The 25,422-nt window shown below is 38.2% G+C and overlaps 3 protein-coding genes across 3 annotated transcripts in view; all 3 read left to right on the top strand.

The window, feature by feature from the left end:
* The window catches only part of LOC118427152, a 53,079-nt gene extending 39,825 nt beyond the window's left edge, over positions 1–13,254 (top strand). Inside the window, exons 40-62 of the mRNA XM_035836789.1 lie at positions 75–314; positions 888–1,059; positions 3,207–3,340; positions 3,797–3,962; positions 4,406–4,518; positions 4,842–4,961; positions 5,231–5,448; positions 5,780–6,006; positions 6,391–6,525; positions 6,792–6,909; positions 7,306–7,444; positions 7,869–7,988; positions 8,422–8,577; positions 8,848–8,961; positions 9,100–9,250; positions 9,753–9,890; positions 10,024–10,135; positions 10,395–10,533; positions 10,932–11,072; positions 11,486–11,536; positions 12,036–12,074; positions 12,570–12,780; positions 13,185–13,254. Coding sequence (XP_035692682.1) covers positions 75–314; positions 888–1,059; positions 3,207–3,340; positions 3,797–3,962; positions 4,406–4,518; positions 4,842–4,961; positions 5,231–5,448; positions 5,780–6,006; positions 6,391–6,525; positions 6,792–6,909; positions 7,306–7,444; positions 7,869–7,988; positions 8,422–8,577; positions 8,848–8,961; positions 9,100–9,250; positions 9,753–9,890; positions 10,024–10,135; positions 10,395–10,533; positions 10,932–11,072; positions 11,486–11,536; positions 12,036–12,074; positions 12,570–12,780; positions 13,185–13,254 — 3,224 coding nt within the window. The remainder of the gene's footprint in view (positions 1–74; positions 315–887; positions 1,060–3,206; positions 3,341–3,796; positions 3,963–4,405; positions 4,519–4,841; positions 4,962–5,230; positions 5,449–5,779; positions 6,007–6,390; positions 6,526–6,791; positions 6,910–7,305; positions 7,445–7,868; positions 7,989–8,421; positions 8,578–8,847; positions 8,962–9,099; positions 9,251–9,752; positions 9,891–10,023; positions 10,136–10,394; positions 10,534–10,931; positions 11,073–11,485; positions 11,537–12,035; positions 12,075–12,569; positions 12,781–13,184) is intronic.
* On the top strand, positions 13,179–17,104 carry LOC118427267. Its single transcript, XM_035836949.1, has 3 exons — positions 13,179–13,916; positions 14,328–14,543; positions 15,473–17,104. Exons 1-3 carry the CDS (start codon positions 13,364–13,366, stop codon positions 15,733–15,735), a joined length of 1,032 nt encoding a protein of 343 aa, XP_035692842.1. The 5' UTR covers positions 13,179–13,363; the 3' UTR covers positions 15,736–17,104.
* Positions 17,105–17,280: 176 nt separating this feature from the next.
* Positions 17,281–21,160, top strand: LOC118427268 (CMP-N-acetylneuraminate-poly-alpha-2,8-sialyltransferase-like). The gene is made up of 5 exons (XM_035836950.1): positions 17,281–17,411; positions 17,955–18,098; positions 18,835–19,227; positions 19,743–20,207; positions 20,826–21,160. Exons 2-5 carry the CDS (start codon positions 17,983–17,985, stop codon positions 21,127–21,129), a joined length of 1,278 nt encoding a protein of 425 aa, XP_035692843.1. The 5' UTR covers positions 17,281–17,411; positions 17,955–17,982; the 3' UTR covers positions 21,130–21,160.
* Positions 21,161–25,422: the final 4,262 nt, after the last annotated feature.

Here is a 25,422-nt window from a genome sequence, read left to right as displayed (position 1 = left end):
GTGCAGTGAGATACCAACTTAACGATGTATAGATTGGTGTTCACCTAAATCATAACAAACTTAATATTTTCCAGATCCTTACTCGAGAGAAGATTTCCTCCTGGTAGCCGATTATGATACAGGCTACATCATAGAGGTCAACATCACTTCCGGTTCAAAAGTCACACTTCCGCTACAGTCCACCACTCCCACTGCACTCGACTATGATGCAGCAACAGACTATGTCTACTGGTCCGATTATTATGACGAGATGATCTATCGGGCTAAAAGAGATGGTTCAGGGAAGAATGTGCTGATTGACAACAACGTCATCAGTAAGTTTGTCAGATATTTAACACATCTATATAGCTACATGTGTTTTATAGTAGGTAGTCACTTAGGAATAACTCTAAGTTAGATTAACAAAGGATTGGCACAAAGCTTCTATTAGAAGATCTTCAGAAGAGGCCTGAAAGGTCTCAGAAAATGGGAAACGTTACCAATATCAGAAATTGAAAATGATAGCTTGATGTCATTTGATCACTTTTAGAGATGATGTTGTAAGGTCTAGTTGGGGCATCGTGGTTATTTTTTACCTTTTTGGAAATTCTTGTAAATTAGGCAGAGATACCAAAGATGGGAACGATCATAGAATACTCCATTGCTGTTCATTAAACGTAGTTTTTCTTCCAATCTACCCCAATACTGTGCGATATGTTATGTTAAAAATAAAACTCTAAATCAGTGTGAAATTCTCGCTAGCAAGCGAATACTACAAAGTTACATCCCAACCATACTGGAAAACGTTAATCAAAATAACAAGACTACATAGCAATTTCATGTTCTCATAATTTCTGGCAGGAGTATTAGTAGAGTTTATAACTGACCATTGCTTTATATGTTACCAGGTGTGTATTCAATAAACGGACTAGCACTGGACTATGCTGGTCAGAACATCTACTGGACAGACTCTTGGACAGAAATAATCGGTGTTGCCAGAATGGACGGAAGCCATGCTCGGGCCATTGTGTCCGAAGACCTTGACTATCCGGGTGGCATAGCATTGGATCCGTCAGAAGGGTATGTGTTATAGTGCATGCATTGTTACCTCCGGGAAAGGAATGTGTTGTAGTGACTGTTTTACGAAGATGTTCGTCCACAAATTAACTAGTGAACGCCTGGATATATATTTTTTAATACTTGGTATGTTCAGAGGTCTTTATAAGACTTTAAATTGTTTCACTATAACCCCCCCCCCCTTTGCGGCGTGGTACAAAAGCGGAAATTCCGGCTTTGATATTTCGTTTTCTGGAAATGCTATGGTCAATATTTTTTAGTAGTAGGTATCTCTTGGAATTGGGGGCAAGGTGTATAGGTTTTGGTCCCTTAACGATTTTGACTGTAAAGCCAATTAAAAAATCAGAGTTTGAACTAGAAAGGCCGACATTTGCTTGAGAGCAAATACAGCATATTTCAGCCATCTCCCTCCCCATGCAACAAAAGGCTATTTCAAAATCACCCATTTGAAAAATCACTTTTACTAATGACGGTTTAACCCAAAAATGAGTCTTACAAAATTCCCCCGTTCAAGAATGGACTCCAGTGCACCCTATGTGAATTTGCACAATAGACCAGTCCAGAAATACTCCCACTGAAACCTTGGCCTTTTGAATAAGAAACCAAATCCAAAATTGAATTTAGCAAAAAAGGTCCCAGTGCATAAAAAGCTATAATAGACCAGTCTAAAAACACTTCCACTAAAATTGAATTTTGAATCATCACCCGTTCAAAACTGAATTTGAAAAAATCCCCCTTCCGTGTGCAAAAAATGGACTCTTCCATGTAAAGTAGAGCAGTCCAAAAATACATCCGCTAAAATAGGACTTTGACATAATCACTGAAGTCCAAAAAATGGATTTAAAAAAAAAGCCCCCTCTATGCAAGAATGGACTCTTCCAGAACACCCATGTAAAATTGCAAATTAGACCAGTCCAAAAATAACCCTACTGAAAGACTTTGACAAACTAGAAGCCACCAAAGTCCAAAATATGAATTTTGAAAAATCCCCCCTCCGTGCGAGAATAGACTCTTCCAGCACACATTCTGTAAAATTGCAAAATAGACCTGTCCAAAAATGCATCCACTGAAAGACTTCACCAGTCCAATGATGAATTTAAAAAAAAAACGAACCCCTCCGTGTAAGAATGGACTCTTCCAGATAACACCGGGCTCGCTGATTGGCTGCCACCCCCCCTCTTTAGGATATAGATTCAGGCTAAGTGATTGGTTACCTATCTAATTAGATTAAATAGACATATATGCCAGTAGGTCCAATCTGCAGCTGGGGGTCAACGACCTTAAGGTCATTGACCCCTCTGGCTATTGGAAAATGACAAAAAATCCCCAAATATATCATTTTGACGTAGTCTATGACAAAAATTATACATGTGTCATTTGAATAAATATCTAGTGCACCCTTTTACCAAAATTTAGGTCATTTGGTTTTAAAACCAGAGTACAATAGCCAAAAGTGTACTTTTTGGTCATAAAATGGCCAAATAATCGCAAAATTGAGCATTTTATTGTACCGTATGCCTCAAGTGTTATTGAATCCATGTGCGCATATGTCTAGGGCACTCCTATACTAAATTTCAGGTCATCCGGTTCTAAAACCAAGGTACAGGAGCCAAAAGTGTCCTTTTATGGTAAAAAAAATGACCAAAAAATCGCAAAAATAAGTATTTCGTTATACTGTACACCAAAACTGATATTGAATCTATATGGGGGACTTATCAAGGCACATCTGTACCAAATTTCAGCTCATTCGGTTATAATACCAGGGTACAGGGGGCCCAAATATACAGTTTTGGTCTTAAGATGACCAAAAAACCTTAATAAAATCATTTAAGAGACAGATATGGAAAAAATGAAAAAAAACGTCCGAGGGTATTGGCCCACTCTACCCTTGTGCCAAATTTCAAGTCATTCGGTTGAGGAACAAGGGAGATACCGTGTTCTGAAGATTTGACAGGAGAAAGAAAGAAAGAAAGAAAGAAAGAAAGAAACATTACGAATACAATATATTTCACCATACCTATGGTATGGCTGAAATATAAAAAAAGGGCTTGACTGACCGTCAATAATAATGTATTTAATGATATGCTTGTTTTTATTCGCTTTCGTATAACTTTATTTGAACGTACCACATATTTCCTTTAAAATTCTAGTTACATGTACTGGACGGATGAGGGCTTTTGGGAACCGGCAAGGATTGAACGGGCTGCTATGGACGGCAGTGAGAGGACAGTAATCATCGATAGTGATCTAGACAGCCCTACTGGAATCGCTATAGATTTGAATGGTGAGTTTTTAAAAGTTTCCTTTTCGACAAAAACAGATTCATTATTTTGTATTTATAGCAAATGGTGTTAACTCGGCATCGGTCACACCATATCCCTGGCTGATTACATTTTAAGCAAAATATGTAATTTTGATTAAACGTCGAAAAAAGGTTATTCAACCAGTATACCGTTAATAAGATAAACTGACGAAAGATAACGGATGATATCTGAAACGGTTGACGGTTACAAAATCACACCCAGGAAGCTTTGGAAACTTTTGGAAACAGTTGCTTGAGTAACAGCTTTTTGGTGCAACATTTTAGTTTAACTTTTGCATTACATATATATATATATATACAATTCATATATATAACGTTATACATCTTATTATCAGTAATGTTGGCGAAGTATTTATATGCATGATAGGTAGAGATGGCAGACTTGTTTATCTAATTGTTTTTATTTTATTTTTATAGAACGCCGCCTATATTGGTGTGACTCCGGGAAGTATATGATAGAGAGCTCCGATCTGGATGGCAGCAATCGACGGACCGTGGTCTCCCTTTACTCCAACTTTTATGGTATCAGCCTGCATTCCCATGATTTGTTTTGGACCAGCACTTCGGACGATTATATAGGAGCGTAAGTTGCACAATACATTTGCAGCCATTTTTATTTGCATCACTAAACTCATAGTCCAATATCGGGCATACCGTTGAATCGTTAATTAGATCACAAATCACAATCCCCAAATATAAGTGGTAAAGGAATTAATTCTGGGCGTTTTAGACCCTTTTGAAAATAGCGGTACTGTTTTCATTATGCTATATTTGTGAAAAGTAGAGACCTTCAACTTTGTAATAATGTATAAATTAATAGGGTTATTTGGAAGGAATGTAACAAAACTAGCATAGTGAAAACAGTATCAACATATGCTTCCCAACGTAGATTCGACGACAAAAGAGTTTATTGAATATATACATTACAAATTGTACGCTTATGATACATTTCCTGTATTGAAAACAACAATTTTTTTAATGAGATGACACAGTAAAGACTAACTCATTTTCTAAATGCGTCTGTAGAAATACAAAATCGGATACAGACCAAACGACGAGTCGTGTGTTGGCGGAAGAATTCTCCAGTCCTCGCGGCATTGTCATGTACAGTCCCGGCATAGTGACAAACGTCTCCAATGGTAAGTGTACATGAATTAATAATTACACTGGCAAATGGTATTGATTTCTTCAATATGTGATCTTTTATACACAAAAAACACATAAAAAAGAACAAAAACAAGTCGAGAAAGAGAAGACGGTGACAGATTCTGTCATGTGCATGGTCAATTTTATTTATCAAGGACGCTTGTTGGTTCGTCTTGTACAGACACACACACACACACACGTAAACACACACACACACGCGCGCGCGCGCGCGCACACACACACACATGCACACACACATAGGAAAATGATCTAAATGCCAGTTTTAAATATACACTTTAATTTGCTCTTTCCGTAGCCTGTTCAGTGTCGAATGGCGGTTGTCAGGACATGTGTCTGGCTCGTCCCGGAGGGAGAACCTGCGCCTGCAGATCTTACTACCATCTTCAGAATGACAACGTGACTTGTGCTCCTCCCGGTGAGTATGAACATCGGCATCCACATTTTGATGATCTTAACAGACATTTAAATTATATATATATATGCAAATGAGTTGAAAATAAGGTACATGTGAACACAATATTTGTTCGTTGTCATATTCGCCAAAATTTGTTATGAGCGTGATGAATCTCGTATGTGATGAAGCTTTTTCTGCATGCATTATGTAAGATAAGTCTTCACCAGACAACGAATTGCATCAAATGTACGTGCCTGTAACTTCTCACGCGTTAATACACTTTCGATTAGAAATAAAGTCTCCAAGCTACCTTTGGATCGCTGAGGACGACGGAGAAACGCTACTCACTATGCTTGAAGGAAACAGCAGCATCATCAGAGACGCTCAATCTGCACCTCGCACCACGGTGATGTCGGCCAGCTCACCATCAATCATTGTTTCCTTCGACTACGACATTCGTCAGGGGCGCATCTTCTGGATTGATAGTGGACTGAAGGAGATACAACAGGTAAATGAACATGTTTAAAATTTGTATAGTTTTAGTTGGTGGAGACTTTAATTTAGAGGAAATGAAATCATGTTTGTAATCTCGGAGATCATTTTGTCAGGATTTGCAGCATGGGTACAATGGCAACCTCTCCCCCAAGCAATCCTCAAATAAAACATGTCAAGATCAGTAGTGTTTAACGGAGACAATGACAAACTTCCCGACGCATTCAAAGATTGTCAAGCCAAGTCAAAGTCTGTACGTGTAGAATGCAGAGCGCCAAGGAAAAATTAGAATGTCCAAATGGTTCACAGTTCATTTATCAATATTCTATAATTGCAAACCCATGTAGGTTGATATGAAGACAGGAGATGTAACAACATTGAAGACTGGAATCTCAGCTGGGGCAGAAGGTCTCGCTATCGATTGGGTCAACCAAAATCTCTACTACACCGACTTCAACTACAACAGGATCACCATGGTCTCCTACAGCTCTGGTGACAGTAACGGTAACAGCCACATCATCACTGAAACAGGTCTGGATAAGCCGAGAGGAATCGCCGTGGATCCAGCAACAGCGTACGTTGGTATTCTACCGTAGACCTTGTGGAGCAAAACTTAACTCTCGTGACTGTTTGACCTTTGACTTCGAGATCACCTGATGACTCGTCCAGAGCTAATGAAAAATGGCGGACGTCGTTTTGAAAGTCTTATCACAAAGAAACGTTTATAGTCGTTTGTGCTAGTCTTAATTCTCTATATTCTCATTATAGACATACCAATGCACTTCACAATCATGGTATCTGGCATTTACTTTTTGTTCTGATACATTTATTTTGATGTTTGTTAATGTCAAATCTTTTTTTTTTCTTCATACCTCACGACTAATTTTGTCCTTCAGTGGCGCTTCTTTGGACATTTTGAAGAGGGTTAGTTCATGATAATTATTTATTGAAATCGTAGGTTCGTGTTCTGGAGTGACTGGGGCCAGTCGCCCAAAATTGAGAGATCCACGCTGTCGGGAGAAGATCGTACGGTGATCGTGGACTCTGATCTTGGACATCCAAGTGGTTTGGTGATTGACTACGTCAACAGCAAGTTAGTCGATTCAATTCAATCTTTATGGAAACAGTTGACAGATATGAATCTGATTTAGGAGAGTGACATACGCATATAAAGATTGTCACAAAAGTGTTGATTTCTGAAATATTCTTCTTAGTATTCAAATCTACGTTAGTCAACGTTCTTTTGAGAAGTCAATTTTTGTTTTCTGTTCGTCAGAATTTCATTTGTAACTATGTAACCCATTAACCACTCTTACATTGTTTCAAGGTTAAACCATATTTTGCATTACTATGTTCAAGGTTGTATTTTGCCGACACCGAGCTTGATGCGATCTACTCATGTGACTTTGATGGCGGCAACCGGGAACAGTTTTACACTCTGGGGAGGACTCATTTCTACGACATCACATTTGACGGTGTAAGTAACTCATTGCAAATCGTAATCACCGGTAAACATCGATTGAATTTCAATCTCTTTTAGTTGCCAGAAAGGATTTGGTAAAAATATGCATATCTAAGCATATTATCACAGATACGCAATCACATACTTCTAGGTAAAGTTAAAGCTCTTATGTTTTTACAATCAAAAGTTTTGTGGTACAGAAACTTTGTTTAGAAGTAAAAAGCATTACAGTATGAATTTTAATCTTTAAGCAGCCCTAAAAGTATGCGTTGAAGTTTCTTTTCTCGAGTGAAAAACAAACTTTTCTCAGCTTTAAAGTACGCTTTAACTTAAGATTAGATTTTGTAAAGTATATTGTATATCTCAAATGTATCTATCAAAGTTATCGGAAAAATATTTTCTTCAATACAGGAAGAGATAATGGCATCTGATTGGTCAGACGGTTCCATCAACTTCATCCACGACACACGACCCATTGCCTTCTTCTCCGGAGGCGGCAAAGTTTTGGCAGTTGAGTTCTTCGACGAGAGCAGACAGCTTCAGAGTCAATGTAAGTGATCATGCTAATGCCCATCTTGTCCTTAAAATGAATATGTCGTTGAATATTCGTCCATATTTAGGTTGGATTTCAACTAAACCTCATAATGTTTAATCATGTGTTTTAGGCATACTATTACATTTAAAATAATAGTTGACACCATGCGTTTAATGGATCGTGGTATTGTTTAGAATCCCTTATGATAATAAGGGGCGAAGGTTTTCCTTTCATATTGAATGATAGTAAAGTTTAATTAATTATGTACATATCAGTAAGGTTGAGTTATGGTCATTCAAATATTATAAGATCAACGTTACTATCAAGAATTTGTAATCTTATCTCTATTCTCTACAAAAGTATACAGAGTGTACAAGTCAGTGCAGATTAATGCTTGTCCAACTAAATTTCTGTCTTGTCTATTTCTTTTAAAAACCAGCTGACTGCCAGGTAAACAATGGCGGCTGTCAGCACACCTGTGTTGGGGATCAAAGTGGACACAGGTGTCTCTGTCTACCTGACTACAGCCTTGCGGAGGACCAACAAACCTGTGTGAAAAGTAAGTCCAGGATAGTTGATGCTACATTCCACACATATAGAACACTAGTTCTATATGTTCATTATAGAACACTAGTTCTATATGTTCAAATGTGGTCTTCTGTCTTGCAATCCATCATACAAAGATGTAGACTCTATGGCAAAACATGTAGGTTGACTTATGTTGGTGGCTTTTTAAGAGCAACTGAGTCAGACATAACATATTTTTTCGGAACCGTATAGCAATGGATTCTGGGAAGTGTAAAAATGATGAATGGCATGAAACATGGTATGTTATTCTTTTTGTGTGTGTGTGTAAAATTCAATAACAAGTCTGCATCACCCGCATCATCAGAAATACATGGAATTCAGTCACTTGGCATGAGTGTTGTGCTAACCAAAATACACAAGCTCCATGTAATTTTGAATTGACCATAAATTATACCTTTTTCCAGATGGCCACCTCTTCACCAAGGCTCTCCTTGTATCCACGAATGATGGCATTCTTCAATTCCCACACAACCTGGTCGACCTGCCTGCAACTGCAGACTCTAAACCGACTATCTTGGTGAGAGGAGGGAGAACTGTGGCAATGGACTTCAACTACAACGGTGTGCATGTTTTTACATTTAAAAGTTAACGGTTTGATATAAAATGAAAACGCATTAGAAATGTGTGGATATATGTTGGTCTGATGGGTTGAATTTTTTTCGGAGTTGACAATTTGCTATTGGTACAGTCTTTTGTTATTTTTTTCATGTTAAGTTGCCATGTTATGTTGCACTATTATGTTAGGTTATTTAATTAAGGTGCAAGGTCTTTACTTCAATATGAAATTTAATGTAATCCTCACAATCAACACTTTTATTACTTGTTATCAGAGAAAGCAATCTTCTACACGAAAGAGATGGATGATGGGACACAGATTATCCAGAAATACGACATGACAACAAACACCTCCTTGACTATCTATACTGGAGGACAAGGAATAGAAGGTAGCACTATGGTACCGGTTTCATGCGTCTGTTTTTCTTCCTTACCCATTGACCATTTGTATACAAATTGTTCACCAACAATGGTGACATGATCACAGCTTTACTAGCGTAAACTAATGATTACTATTATTTCTATAGGTTTGGCGGTTGACTGGGTTGCGTCCAATATCTATTGGACGGAGAAAGATAATGGAACCATCAATGTTGCACGATTAGACGGTAGTTTCAGAAAGGTTCTTCTGTCAGGCCTTCTTCAACCAAGAGGAATCGCTGTGCACCTTGAGCTGAAGTAAGCGACGCTGACTTTGTTATGTAAAGCAAACTAACATAGACAAAGCTATAGAAGTAACACATTACGTAATATTCATTGTTTGAATACTTTTATCATTGCTTTCTCTGAATAAAGCTTTTATCAAGTTTGTTTGCTTTCAAAATCTACTAAATGTTCCTGTGTTTGACCACCAACCTCTTACATTAGTTGACATAATTCTTGTGTAGTCTACTAGGACTACTACTACTTCTACTACTACTATTGTTTTTACTATTACTACTACCACTACTACTTAAACTACTACTACTAATACTGTCTACTAATACTATAATTGTTACTACTATTACTAATACTACTACTACTACTACTACTGTACAATAGCTGCTACTGTCAGTTCATACAGACTATGTCTGCGCAAAGGACTAAACAGCATCGAAGATTTATTCCGCATATCATTGAACAAAAAGTAACACCCCAGATATCACTAAAATAGCTAATTGTTTGCTAACCATACTTCCAGGGTGCTGTATTGGACGGAAACTGGCCGCATCTCACGTTCTACTTTAGCTGGAACCAACAAATCCGTAGTTGTTTCGTCACAATCTGATGTGTCTATCAGCAACCCAACTGGCATCGCAATCGACCTGCCGAACAGTTGGTAAGTTCACTTTGCAGTCATGGTAATAAAAAAAAAACATAGTCACTACTTCGTGTTTTCCTTTTTTTTCAGAAATGGGTTGTCCAATGACTTTGTTGTTATAATTAACATGTTTTGTCATTTCTTTTTGCAGGGTTTATTGGACTGACGGAGAAAAAGTGATGTCCTCTAATCTTCGCGGTGAGGATGCCGAACCCTACTGGACAAGCAACGGCGGAGAACTATTCGGACTGGCCGTCTATAAGGTACAGGGACAATTAACACATGCTTAGAAAAAAATGAATCATGAATGAGTCAGCTTTTCGATAAAGCAATTCTGAACATACCTTGGTCTGACCACCGTATGCAAATCTGAATTGAACATTTAATTCTTCAGGTATGATATATAGATAAGAAGCTAAAATTTCTAAATCCACTACTGTATAAATGATGTTTGGATTGTGCTGGCAAACAAAATGATATTTTACTCTGATGAAAATAATCCTTTGTTATTTTTTTACATAGGACTTTCAGCTCTGGACGGACCGTATCAACCGGACCGTCAGTATCGGGTTGAGGGGCACGTTAGAAAAGACTGTCCAGCTTCAGACAACTCCTCACAGCGTCCGCGTGTTCGACGGCAGTGAACAGCCACTTTCGAGAGGTATGAATATTGATATAGTTTTATATCGATTGTTACAGTACCATTTCAGTTCATAAAGAGATGTGAAGTTCATGCAAAAGAAAACATAGGTAGACATTATTAAACGAGTGGTTGATTAGTTGATTAGATGATTGGCTATTCTGAATTTCTTGTTCATTTTCTACTTCTATTTCTTTAGCATCATTACTTATTAATCAAATAAGATAATTTGATAACGTAGTTGATTAATGGGGTCATTAATAAGCCATCATAAATCAAATATTAAAAGTTATTGATTTCTAAGACAGCAAAGTGTTCACTAGGCAGTTATTATTATAGCGATACCTCGTCCAAGGTTAATTAAGGTTTGTAAGCATACAATCTTTTGATATAAATATTTCAACTTTATTTTTACCTAGGTCCATGTGATCTCCGGAACGGAGGGTGTAATGAGTTATGCCTAGCGACAACAGCTGGTGATAGAGTCTGCGCCTGCGCAGAAGGGCATTTGATGCAAGCAGATAACCTGACATGTTTCAACCCTGCTCCAACAACACCACGTACGGCAGCTAATTTGACTCACATTTCTTGTAGTATTTAGAAACGTAGCTCTGGTTCTTTTCTTATTGAGTACATGTAATAGAATCTTGGGTCCTACATAAGTCCAAGTAGCAGCTTCTCTAACCATGCTAACGAATTTTGCGCAACTGCTTATTTCTATTTGTATGAAGAAGTATCGATTTACCTTATAAGTTATATTGCAAAAGCTACTACTACTGTTGTGAAGTCGACAACAGCTACCACTACTGTTATGAAGTCGCCAACACTTATACCAACGAAACCAGGTAGTCCCTCTTTACAAGCTTCCATCTTAAATTGTCCAACAACACGCTAGCTGATTTCTTTAGTCACGTGTTTAGCCATGCATTTGAAAGCATTATAGAAGGCATCACTACTATTTGCTTTTTTTTAGCAGCAACAACTACTGCTGTGCAAACGACAACAGTCACACCGGCTCAACCAGGTAAATCCATATTTAGCTTCTTGCTTGGGCAGTACAGTAGACAAGTATAGCTTCACTATCGAAATAAAGCTCATGCAGGTACATGTGTCGTTTTAAGGTCAGACCAATACATGCACTTGCTATGAAGACGTGGCACATATAGCTAAGGGTAAACTATCCCTTTTGTGAATATTTTGCATGACGTTACATGTCACAAAATTAAAAAAAAAACAATATAAAGGCAATCGAATGTCTACAACTGAATAAGGGATTATTGATAAATGTAAAATGAAACGATTTGTGTGTAAAAATAAACAATTCTTATGTGATGTCCTATTTAATACGCCATCTAGATTAGCAGAATATAATCAATGATGGCTAATTAAGTTTTTGTTAGATAAATCTTATTGGCATGTCATATTCTAAAGCCAAATGCGTTTAATCGTTTGATTGGTACATCATCATATACAAAATGTTTATGAAATAGATTATATGGTACTGTTTGCTTGTTTTTTAACAGCTACAACGCAAGCTACTCCACGTACAACATACAAGCCAGGTAAAGTCACATCTTTTAAAAAAATGATGCAAAGACAAGGACGCTAAATACTCATAAACAGCAGAATTTCTTTTTTTTGTGTGTATTTATATATATATGTGTGTGTGTGTGTGTGTGTGTGTGTGTGTGTGTGTGAGTTTGTGTGTGTGTGTGTAAAATAGCGACAGAGTTTACAACTTTTTTTAACTAGAAGTGAAGTGTTAGAAGATGTCGCTGAAGTAACCTATAATGTCAATTATGCCTATTGCAATGTGTAAAGTACCTATCAAATAACTCAATGACCGTTATCTTACCAACATTTAATTCAAGTACATATATATAGCAGCTAATAATACGATTCATATATTGTACGTGTGCGAACATGTTTGATCACGTCGACCGATGATGATGATGATGATGATTGTACCTGCGAGTGTTATACATTATATAACATCTTGAATGGAAAGGAGAAAATATTTACATAACACAATTCATTGTTTTATGCTATGTTTCCAGTGACGGCTTGTACGACCGACACCCTGCCGTCCGTTACCAACGGTGAATTCGGCCAATGTGTGGTGACAACAGGCGTCAAGACGTGCCCAGTCGTCTGTAGGCCCACATATGGACCTACAGTCAGCAACATCAACTGTCTTCCGAGTGGTAACTGGAACACGAGCACGGGTTACACCTGCACAAGTAAGATGAAAAGAGTAAATTTTCTGTTGTCTGTATTCATGAAAATACTACGTGTTATGGATACAGATCATGATTCTAGATGACCAATTTCTTTTTACATTTATTTACTTATTGATAGAAACAATGACAATATGGCACTGAACTTATGAAGTCAAAAACATATTATACTTCTAAGAGTGCCACATATAAAGAACAATAATGTTGATGAGGCAACAGTAGTCCCTTAGACTTTGTTGTGAGGCCGTAGAGGTAGATGGTTCCTATTCACTGTGTAAAGGTCACTGTTTTGGAAGGCGGAGTACATTTACCTCTCCAACCAAAATCAGGTACCCAGTTTTACGTACACCTGGTTGGAGCGAGTTCAATTCAGATTGATGTTTTGCAGTAACTGAATGTTTAACAATTGTGTGTCTATTTTTGTTTTATCTGTAGGAGTTACGACGCCACAGGCAGTTTCAATCCCGGTGTCCTTCAGTATCCCAACGGCCCCATGCACCAGTGACACATCGGCGTTAACTTCTGCAAGATCAAGCCTCATCAGAAACTTTCAAAATAACGGAATCTGCAGAACAGCGTCACAGAATAACGTCGAACTGTGCAACCCTAACCAGATGACCGTTTCATGCTCTGTGGTCAGCGGACGAAAGAAAAGGGCACCAAAGACTGAGGGACAAACCGAGGAAAACCATAATCTAAAGAAGCGTAACATCATCTCGTACCTCTCGCATGAAAAGACACTGAAGAAACAAGCTAAAGAGGAGATGGCAATGTTTAGAGATGCCAACAGAAAGAAAAGAAACCCAATTCTGCATATCAAGAGCAAACAAGCCAACAATGATGACGTGTTACTACAAGTGGTCAAGAAAGCTGTTGCTGATGGAGCGATCTTGGTCAACAGGGTCAAACGAAACGGCAACGGTTTGGACGTGGACATTGAGGTCAAGGCCACTCCGGACACGTCGGACGGAAACGTTGAGGACAACATCAGTAAAGCTCAGACCAAAGCACAGGATGTTGTAGATGAGATCAGGATGGAGGTGGCGTCTGGAAACGTTGCTGTTGAGATGGATGGGAGGACCTACACGGCAGATCCACGCTCATTCACGGCAATGGCTGTGAAGTATGATTGCCCAGTTGGTACCATACAGATAGATGGAGGCTGTGGTGAGTTTCGTAAAATTATCATCTAAAATTATCGACATGCTATTATGAAAAAAACAATGAGAATGCACTAACCTATATTTTGTGACCGGATAAGATGTTGATTTCAATTTAAAGTGAGGAAAAGGATCTGTATTCAAATTTAGTTGTATTGCTTTTGGCTTATATGTGACGTTTTAAAACGAAATATACACATAAAATGCGCCAACAGTTTGCATGATTTGCATGAAACTAATTTGTAGACATTTATTAATAAAGGAAACAACTTATACAATTACACATTCATTTTGTTTGAAAACATTGACATGTACATTGTATAAGTAGGTATAGTCAAAAGAAGTAAAACAATCAAGCACAGTTATTATCTTACTACAAATACAAGAACATGTATTTAATATTGAACTTCTAAAACAGGAGAAGCACCAAGCAGTGGTGGGTCTAACGGCACCGCTGTAGCGGTTGGCGTTATAGTGGCCTTGCTGCTGTTGGGCGCCATCTCGCTAGGTGGCTACATGTACTGTCGTCAGCAGCGGCGCAAGTTCGGCCCCGGACAAAACGTCCGGCTCAGCGACTTGACAGCTCGAGATAATCCTGTATACGACGCCTCGGATATCCCTCCGTCTTACACAGGTATAGACAATCACTTTCATACGTGTATCTTTGCCTTTATGTGTCCTTAATACTTATAATCATCATTCTTTATCTCTGCTTGTGACACTAACTATGATAACTGACACTAAATACAGTCATGATAACTGACACTAAATACAACTCATGATAACTGACACTAAATACAACTCATCATAACTCGCACTAAGTGCAACTCATGATAACTGACACTAAATGCATGCAACTCATGATAACTGACACTAAGTACAGCTCATTATAACTGGCACTAAGTACAACTCATCATAACTCACACTAAGTACAACTCATCATAACTCACACTAAGTACAACTTATCATAACTCACACTAAGTACAATTTATCATAACTGACACTAAGGCCACACCGATTTAATTTCTTGGTTCACGGATTCGCTCGCTCCTATTTTTTGGGGAAAAAAATAAAAATAATAATTACCACTCAGCAAATTTTCACCATTAATGAAACCATTCACCAACTTTCTGGTGTGGCAAATTGGCCTTTATATTATAAGCTCCTTAAAGTGTGGGTACAGGTGCTGTTACTCTACAAAAATAGTGTTTTTGTACATTTTTCAAGCTGAAAACTTTTTTTCTGTATGTTTTGGATTAGCCGTTACCTTTACCCCAACCATTTTACAATTTTTTTTTTTTTTTTATTTCACCCTCTCGCTTTTTTTTTATGAAAAAATCCGTGAACCAAGAAATTAAATTGGTGTGGCCTAAGTACAATTTATCATAACTGACACTAAGTACAACTCATCATAAATGACACTAAGTACAACTCATAATAACTATTAGTAACTTAAAAGTTTTTGTTTAATTGCAAGGCAAAGTTAGTACTGCTAGCACACATCTGTGTTGTAGATGGTGCACTTATCAGTTGTCCTACTTGTGTTCAATCTTTTTTCTACAGAATACACGGGTGAAAGCTACAACGCGTACGCTATGGCAGGGTTGCCGGAAAAAGCCGGCCCGGACGGCGCCATGCAAGCTGGAGCGTTACCCGAGAAGGCCCCCACTCCTCAATGGGTGACGTTTGACGACGGCAGCAACATGCTCAGGGAGCCTGCAGCACAAAATGTGTATGAGACGATCCCTCCTAGCGCACCCCCTGTTGAGTACAACATGTTCGTTGATAACCCCTCCAATGAAAAAGGAGGCGAAACACATGCATAAAATGTAACAGGTCTTCTCAGAGTTTGGGCTTCGATGTAAACATGTAGGGGTCGTTCATGCTGGCAAGTTCTGTTTGCGAAGCCTTTGCTAACATTCGCCAAAACGTCGCCAATTTGTCGCAAACACTCGCCAATCGATCGCCTATTCAAGAAAATCAATATTAACAAAATGTCATGAATGAGTGCGAACTAGTCGCGAATTAGTCGCTAACTAGCACAATCACAGCAAATCTCTTTTTCAATGAATGGGTTTTCTATTCTAAAATTTTCATCACTGCGAATTCCATGAAAGTTATCTTGTATCAAATTCGGTGCCAAAACTGAGGATGTGACATTCCGGGCACGGCCATTTTTTTACAGAGGTGAAGTATTTCACCCGTGTGTCGCACGTCGGTGTGACCGTAAGGAAAAATTGGAGAAACATTAACATGCCGCAGTAATTTGTAGCCAACAGTCGCAGTCACGTGAAATACCCTCTTCACTGACTAAGCATATTGTGTTGGCAAGGTCTGGCTGCCAAAATGTTCAAAATTCTACCAAGCTTTTTCTTTCCAAATCAAGTTTGCAGTTCAATTTCCTGGTGACGGATAATTTTCTCTTGAAATTTAGCAATCCATATTCGTTTTAGACAACCAATGTCCAATATAGTTAATCAGATTTTACAGCAGATTTTAATACATTTAATGTATCTACCGGACAAGGATAATATGTGGATAGTCATTTTTTTTTTCTTTCGACATAGTTATTTCCATAGTATGTCAATGACGTTGTCAATAAAGTTGTCTAATGCATAATAAAGTGTTTCTCTTTGACAGTACATATCATTGAAAAGAAACTCTAGAGTTTTGTTTAATTAGAGTGATGGAGTCGAGTTAGTAGTAACAAAATGCGATTATATAATAGCTTTTATCCATACCCAAGAGCCTAAGTGTATATATGGTTGATGCCTAAAGCTTTAATGTTTTTTTCTGGATTGTTGCTAAGCTGATATTTGTTATTATCCCGGAGAAATATACAAACGTAAATGATATATTAGAGTATACCTTGTTTAGAAGGTAAACATATAGTTTTTACTGAAGTTTTAGGACAATACTAAAATGCTTTGTACATTTATGCTACTCTGACCAAGGAAAGATCCTTGCTTTGACCGATTGATATTAGAGTGAGATTGCCTAAAGTCGACGCTTGATGATAAGGAAACGGTGCCATTATTTGCTATTTTAGTGCTATTCAAGATACTCAAGTTTAAAGATTTGTAAGTTTTCTATTCGCCTATCATTTCAGAGTGGCAGCTGCAATGTATGGTAAAAAAAGCAAGCATAACATATCATTTTGTCCTCAATCTTTTTACTACGAAAAGATTTGTAAATGAAAATCTGTAAATAAAATCTAAAAAGAAAAACTTGAGAATGTCTAGTGTCTTCTTGTGTTTTGTTGATACAATCAATTGCCCTTAAGGTACATATTATGCGTATTGACCTATATACATGTACGCAATAATAACCTGTCTAGCCGGTTTTTAGCTGGGTCAGAAGTCAGAGGGCATCTTTCCATGTCGACATAAAAAACATCATCTATGCCTATCTATTTGTATTTTAGTGAACACAGTGAGCTCGGAACGTCAAGATTTGAGTACATAACTGTTATGACCAAACTTTTAATGATGAGGCAGTGAAGGTAAGATTCGTGTCCCTCTTTTCGTTTCATTTACAGTCGCTCTTGTTCAGTGGTCTATATTAATGTGCTGAATCTGAATTTGGATATTTGGCTATTCAACCTCTACAAGCTCTATTCGACCTTTTTTAAGGCTGATATATGTCGTGTGTATGGCAAAGCCTCGGCCACTAACAGAGCTGTTGCCAGTGACCTTTCTGTACAAGGGTCAGATGACGATGAGTGCTTGGGGTGTTAGTTGTGGGAGGGGGGCAGTATATGTGCGCCATCAGCTACTGTTTTCAGCAAATCATGAACAAACAGAATTCGAAACCAGCATATGCCATTCCGAGCAACATTGTTATCTCTCTCTCACACACACACGTAGTGTCTGTTATAAGTTGTATGTTTTCAAAAAGAAATTTTACCATTTTGATTTAGTTTATCTACATGTATTCAGACCACATTCATTCATCTCATGTATCTAGTCTTTCTTTTCTTGCAATTAGCCCAATGGGCATGAATTTGCAATAAACTTTATTTATCAAATCTCACATTTTTGTAAAGGTGGTCGACAACTGTGACATAAACAAGGATGTTGGCCCACCTGACGGAATCGACCACCTGTGGAGCATCCAGGCAGATGAAGACCTTCATTGTCTCTACAACCCTGTTATCACTGGTCTATATACTGATATTGTTTGCTTTGAGGTAACAACGTTTTATACCCACTTTCCACCAGGACGGCGCTCTCGCCGCGCTCTCTCTGCGAGTTTGACAGATCACTCAACGAATTCAATAGAAAAGAAACGAATCTTTTGACACTTTGTGTGTTTTGTTGTCTTCTCAGTCACAATTGTACGTTTTGTATGATATACCCAGTGTGAAAGCGAAGGTTAGAAATATCCTATTTAGGTCACAGTGACAACGCAGCGCGATCGCCGTCAAGTGTAAAGGGGGCCTTACCAACATATTTATTACATGTTAACCTTCACGGAAGGAACATATATTGTTTTTCCTCAGTTTCTTTTTCCTTTCTTCTTTTTCTCTAGATAAAAAAGACGGCTGTCACCATAGTTACTTGTAAAGTATCATACACCCTGTGGTATCATATGATGTTGCAAGTGGTAGGATAGATCTGGTCCCTGGTCATTCAAAAATGTGTTTGAATGAGAATAATCACACCAAACATAATGGATTTACGTACAAATTTTACCTTTATAGCTCAATTAATTGTTTGTGACATGTTGACACAACGTCGTCCGATAAACTGTAGGTTGAGTTAACTAGCCGTCTTTCTTGTCCGTGACCTTGCATGACCTCAACGTCATGCACTTGAACATACACATGCATGTCGTTGTGGTTGTAGTAATGTATCCAGGTCAACGCGATAATTGTGTATCTACAGTTTATATATATATATATATTCATTACTACGTACGTACAGGGAAACGTTACAAGGTCCACCACTTGTTCCAACTTTAGAGATACATCCCTCTCAAGAGAGAAGTACAGATATACGCCCACCACAAGATGGAGATATAGAGATACGCCCGCAACAAGAAAGAATTACAGATATACTCCCACCACAAGAAAAATTTACAGATATACTCCCACCACAAGATGCAGACATAGAAATACGCTCACAACAAGAGACAATTACAGAGATACGCCCACCACAAGAGGGAAACACAAAGATACGGCAACCTCAAGAAAGTAGTTCAGAAATACACTCACTACCAGGGACAAGTGCAAAGGACACAAAGCCAGCCTGGACGTTCGGCGACTTGGCACCAAGTTCATCATGGCAGTTCGATGCTCAAGCTTTAAAGGAAGTAAGGTGAGTACTATGCAAACAATTTTCATATTCACTGCTTAATGTAAGCTTACATTATTTTTACAATTTTTTTTTTGTTTCCCGAAGGAGAAACATATTGTTTTTGAAGCTGGCGTGTTATTTTTCTTTGTTCTTCTTTTTTCATGAACCAATCAGAGTTTAGAATTGCAGTTTACATCAGCAGATTTGATGTTATATATGAGCAAATATGAGCAAAATATTAGCTGTTACAGCAATTATAAACAATTATAGGTTTGCGATATAGCAAAACCTGTTTTGTAATTCTAGGTTTGCGATAGCAAAACCTGTTTGGTTTTGTAAAAGCAAATTACTGTGAGGGAAACATCTTGCATTTTCTCGAAAATTTTGCCTTCTAGTTCATTACAGTTTTTCAGGATATCACATGGATAATCTAAAAGAACCTTAGACTTTGCTTGGAATATATCAAATTTATTACCATGTACGTTAAAATGAATATCTTCTTCGTTCTGACATCAAGGCATAAATTTGTCTTCCAGGGACATCACTGTGAAGCTGAACCTCAAGGAAGGTCTACAGAGGAATAGAGTTGGAAATTTTACAAAGTCAAAAAAGGATAAGATTCCTAAGATTGGTCACCACGACACATGCGCATTAGTAGGCAATGGTGGCGTGATCCTCGGCAGCCAATGCGGTGAGGAGATTGACTCTAACGATTTTGTCATTCGAATAGACGTGCCTGTCATCCATGGACATGAAAACGACGTTGGTAAACGGACAGATATGGTAATAACAAATATGAAAACGGTAAAACGAATGCACGAGTCTTCGCACTTCGAAAACAGATCGCAGGATGTTTACGAAAATCGGATGAAGAGCCTTTCAGGAGCTTATCTTGTTGCTGATAAGTCAGTATTACAAGAAATCGAGGAGGTTGCAGAAACGTATAGACTCTCCCTTATAGTGCTGCACCGCACGGAAAGAATAAGGACAGGAACAGGCGCGTGAGTATTAAGTTTTAATCATTAAGCCTCTCTCTATCTTCTCGGTCGTTTCATTTTCAGTTCACAGCAATATCGTTTCGCTACATATTGATTATGCTGGTGTGTTCCTTTTCTTCTTCTTCTTCTGTCATGGGGGTTCAATGGAAGCAACTTGTAATTATTTTTTTTTCGTATACTTGCAAATGTCGTTTTAACTTTCCTTAATCAAAATGGCTGTGTTACATCTATGTCACAAAAATGCACAAAAAGAAACTGATTTGGTAAAGAACAATTACAGATATTTGAGCGAATGCCAAAAAGGTCCCAAACCATGTTTATTACCACAGCAATTCAATGAATGAATCTAGTTGCATAAATTATGTGTATGTGAATGTTTTTTATGTCACACCTCAGAAGCGAGCCTAATTGTATAATATTGTTGTTTGAGTAGCTTAACACAATGCATACTACTGAGAGCGAAACATCCTTCATTTTCTCCTAAAAAGGTCTAGTCTCCTCTCCGTTATCTTTATGATTAACAAACGTCACTTTATGACATATTGTCATCATCGTAACAAGTTTTTTACGATACGTTCTAGTAGACATTAATACAGTTTTTGTCGTTATTTTGACGCCTAGGATTGCGTCCGAAATAGCAAAAATGAACGGTTTACCGAGAATGCACGGTTTACCCTCCACCGGCCTGATCACTGTGCTGATGTCTACCATCTTCTGTGACCACACGCACATGTACGGGTTCTTCCCGTTCACAACAGACGCCAAGAACAACTCCATCCCCTACCACTACTACCCCGGAGACTACGTCAACCCACCGCTACATCACACCACAGGCTCGCACAACATGGATAGAGAATATGACTTTTTTAGGGATCTTCACCGCCGAGGTATTCTGAAAATGCATGTCGGTCCGTCTGGAGAATAACTGAATGAAGACCTTTATTGTACATATATATATCCACTAGGTTTATATGTACAGGTCGCAACAAAAGGATAGTTGGCAGATACATGTACATGAAATAAAGATACATGTACATGAAATATATACAAAGTGAATTGGCAGAAACATACACATGAAATATTTACAATGTCACTCGAGACAAACCATATTCTACGAATTAAATTAAACTTCTTCTCGCTTCTTTGTAATACGAAAAATGTAGAAACAGATATGTTTTACAGTCAAGGCTCTGTTTAAATTCATAAGGAATAATAAATTTCTATGTTACTTAGGTGTACGAAGTAGGAAAAAATAGGTTCTATCAGTTTCTAAAGTTCAGCTCTCTGTTGTATAATCTACACTCTACTACAAAATGCTGTTCATCTTCTATTCTATCTAGATTGCATTATCGACATATTCGTTCATGAATGAATAAATGAAGACCTTTGTTGTACATACATACCCACTGTACAGGTCGCAACAAAAGATAAACTGCTATAATGACACCTGACAGATGAAATCCTATATCTAACAGTAGAGAATGCTTAGATTTTTGAAATGTAGTTTAAATGGCAGTTAAACCCAATATAGTAGCGATATATTTCTTTATAAACCATGGTCAAAATATTGACTAAAACGGGCCTTGGAAACTGACATTCTTCACTCCATACAGGTGTAAAAATGGATAAATGACTTCGGTTGGGGGGTAAAGGGCAGTGGAATGAGAGGGGTGAGCTCCGCCTTCAAAAATAAGACTAATATTGGGACCCTATCCTCTACCTCAGCTAGCAATATGCAAAATTATCAATGTACCTACATGTATGTATCTTATTTTTATTTTTGTTACTTAACATATTTTTTCTTACCATAAGGATAAAAACGTAGCACTGGAAATAGATGAAAAGATTGTATGAGCTTTGAAATCTGAGCGCAATGTTTTATGTAAAATCCTTTCGAAAGCACGTGTTCGATACATAGATGCATGTATTACTAAACACTGTTGAGTAAAAAAAATTTGTTTATGTTTTTGTAATCAATGAAGACAACAGGTTTATATTTCTATCGAATTTGTTAAGGTTCAATTGGTTTAAGCAGTCATATAGTAGAAACCCGGATGATAGTATCTGGCAGACATCGAAACATTGGAAGTGAGTACAACCTTGGTTGTGTTTGAAGAACGTTACTATATGAGTATTTACCAACCTGATGAAATTATTTCAGGATGATTCAAGCAGTGTATTTGGTTTCTTTGAATACCTGGTAAACCGCCTCACACTCCAGGTTTGTACTGAAGAGTACAAGGTGCATATCCGGACAGATCTATTTGTATTATGCAATCACACCGAGAAGGACCTTTACTCTTATTCTTTTCGATAAATGTGATGGGATCTTTTTCATGCTACAGCAGAGGCTCTTCCCAAACATGGGCCCTTAACTTAGCGTCCTATCCGCAGATAGGTGCTCATTTTCTGATTCACCAAGCTGAGGTTGGGTAGCGGAGAAAGTGGTAGGGATCGTTACTGGCTCGCTTCCCTCCAGCAAAAATCCCGACCACTACTATTTCCTCGACCCAACCTCTGCTTGGAGAATATTCATTTTCACACCAGTGAAGTTAGCAAAGTCATGCAAAGTGCCTTAAAGTAAAGGTGGATTCACACGTGCGTATATATTCAAGTCCGTATGAGATCCGTATGAGGTCCATAAGGAAGTATTAGCCTGTACCAGTCTCCACAGGTCGCTAGAAAAAAAAATAGAAATCAGACAAATATAGACAGATAACATGCCAGCAGAGTTAGCTGGTCGCCAACCATATGGACAGCTAACTCCTGTGGCATGTTATGTGTCTATATCTCGTCAATTTCTCCTATTTTTCCAGCGACCTGTGGAGACTGGTAGAGACTAAGAATTCCATACAGATTTGAATATATGCGCACGCGTGAGCCCGGCTTAAAGTTACAACAACATCACGGCAGGGACGAGACAGTATTGTGGTGAGAGTATTCAGTAGCGCTAATTATCCATAAAGGTTATGCAAAAATACCGCTGAGATTGTTATCTGTCTTGGGGCATAACAGTGACAAACAAACTTGTTCAACCAGTGGTCCCCGGGGACAGATACGGCCGAGTGATTCTCTGGCTGTCAGACGACAATTGTTTTGACAGGACTCAGGAGCACTGATTCCTAACTGAGGTCACGTAAGACGCTCCTAAGTAGTAAATAGGGGTGTCCCTACGTTTTTCAAAGAGTAAAATTCTTTGGTATGAAGTTATGACATAGAGAGATGTGCACATGGCAACAGAAAAAGATACTGGCAAAGCAAGGAATTCGACACATTGTTGTTCACGCACTGTATGGATCCGTCAGTCCTTTTGTATATATCTTTGTTTACCCCTTGCACCCCTGCTAAAAGAAGACACAATAGCATGGCCCAAATGGATAGCCGATGGCAAACCGTACAAGGTTGAAGATAATCTGTCGTACTTATGTCTGAAGACCAAACGGTATATTATGAAACACTAAAGGTACTGGCATGACATAAACTATGGATCTCACAGTTGGAAGGCTTTTTCTTCTGCTGATTTTGTGTTCAGGTGAGTGTAATTTTGCTAAGCTGTTTGTTAGGGTTTTTTAAACCATAGAAGTTGTATTGTGTATCTGTCCGTACAGTCGTGGTGGGGAGGGGGCGTGAACACAAGGGACTCGGGAGGAGTACTTTTAGCCTGGGTGTCAGCCTTTTAAGTTTCACGCCGCTCTCTCGGTCGCTTCTGTGTCGACCGAGAGAGCTTAGTAACGCTGGAAAGGCTAGCGTCCTGGCTAGAAGTATTGAAGCCACAAGCTATTCCCCAGTGTTTAATACATAACGCAGAAAAGTATCACAACATACTACTTCTGACCATGTTGCGTAATGAACAAAGTCTTTGATCACTATGGAGTTAACAGTGACCTTATTATCATGTAGTTGGGGTGAAATGTGTGTGTGTGTGTGGGGGGGGGGGTGAAATATGAAACCCCAATCATTGCATATTGGGCTAAGCCTTGTTAAGCAAGTCCGCAATTCCACAAGGCAATCTCGTCGAGACGTCACTGCAACTGAAGTTTCATGTGTGTAACTTTTAACGTTACAATAACGTCATAATTATAGTACAAAATGTATGACTGAAAAGACAGCACAACACAGACGGCTATAGCGTAAAAAGATTCGTTTTATCTACTAAATTCGTGGATTTTTGTTACCGTTGACTTAATATCATGCTATGTATGACTTAAAAAACAACAAAACACGCAAGGCTAGAGTAAGAGGATTATTTTTTATTGTGTAAAATCCGTTGAGCTCTCCGTTAAATCGCTCGAGTCTAAGCGTGATCACAACGTGGTGTCTCCATAGGGGAATAGATGATTAATTGATCACCAGTCAGAACATTGTTGGCATTATTGTGAACATATCAAACTCAGAATGATCATAACTTATATTAGGGAGGATTTACACGGTACATTATGACAGGTAACTCCAAGGCAGTTGGCTAAGCCTACCCAACTTTGGGGCTGTTTATTTGTATCACCACGAGTTTATAAAGATTCAACACTAAGTAAACTTAACAAAACAAGTTTGAAAACTGAATTTCAGTTAATTACTTAATACTTTTTTATTTGATTGCATAACATCAATTTCGTCGTATCATACATAATAGATAAGCACAAATCATCCAAGATCTCAGCATGTGTAATATAGCTAGAAAAAAGTTCTGAAATTCCCCATGTTCATATGTCTGCTGTTCATTACAAATGGTACCATATCTGTAATGTATTTGCTTGGTCTTTGTATAACGTAGTCCCCAAAGCCAATGATTTATGATGAGTTTACTCAGAGTCATGCTTTACATAAAGCCTATGTCACATATTTAGGACCTTTCTACAACTTTGCTGCTAATCATAATCCCAAACTAAGGTCTGCTATGGGTTGGGAATAGCCTACAATCTATCCTATTTTCACTAGACTAGCTCTTGTTTGCAGAATGTAACTTTCTATACTTTGATTTCTTTTTTTCAAATTGTATAGTATGCCGGTGCTTACGATTATTTAAGACGATAAAGCAACCTCTTCGATCTATTCCCAACCACTGCTGACCTTGCTCACGACTGACCAACTGGCAACCATGGTTTGGAGGCCTTGGTCAGCTATGTGTGACAGGGGCTTAGAGTTGGAGTTATAACCTATGTTTAAAACTTCCAATAAGGTTCCTGCACACAAGCTATTTTTGTTGCAGTAAATGGTTCAA

The sequence above is a fragment of the Branchiostoma floridae genome, chromosome 12 (genome assembly GCF_000003815.2).
Source record: "Branchiostoma floridae strain S238N-H82 chromosome 12, Bfl_VNyyK, whole genome shotgun sequence".
NCBI lineage: Eukaryota > Metazoa > Chordata > Leptocardii > Amphioxiformes > Branchiostomatidae > Branchiostoma > Branchiostoma floridae.
Note: the sequence above shows the minus strand (reverse complement) of the source record. Positions and strands in the feature narration are given on the sequence as shown.

Bases quoted from the DNA above. Each gene is read 5' to 3' on its own strand.
- LOC118427268 (XM_035836950.1), top strand. From the start codon at position 17,983: ATGTTGGCCCACCTGACGGAATCGACCACCTGTGGAGCATCCAGGCAG. The intron at 18,099-18,834 runs GTAACAACGTTT...ACGTACGTACAG, and splicing joins CTGATATTGTTTGCTTTGAG to GGAAACGTTACAAGGTCCAC. The intron at 19,228-19,742 runs GTGAGTACTATG...TTTGTCTTCCAG, and splicing joins CAAGCTTTAAAGGAAGTAAG to GGACATCACTGTGAAGCTGA.
- LOC118427267 (XM_035836949.1), top strand. From the start codon at position 13,364: ATGACCGTTTCATGCTCTGTGGTCAGCGGACGAAAGAAAAGGGCACCA. The intron at 13,917-14,327 runs GTGAGTTTCGTA...CTTCTAAAACAG, and splicing joins ACAGATAGATGGAGGCTGTG to GAGAAGCACCAAGCAGTGGT. The intron at 14,544-15,472 runs GTATAGACAATC...TTTTTTCTACAG, and splicing joins TATCCCTCCGTCTTACACAG to AATACACGGGTGAAAGCTAC.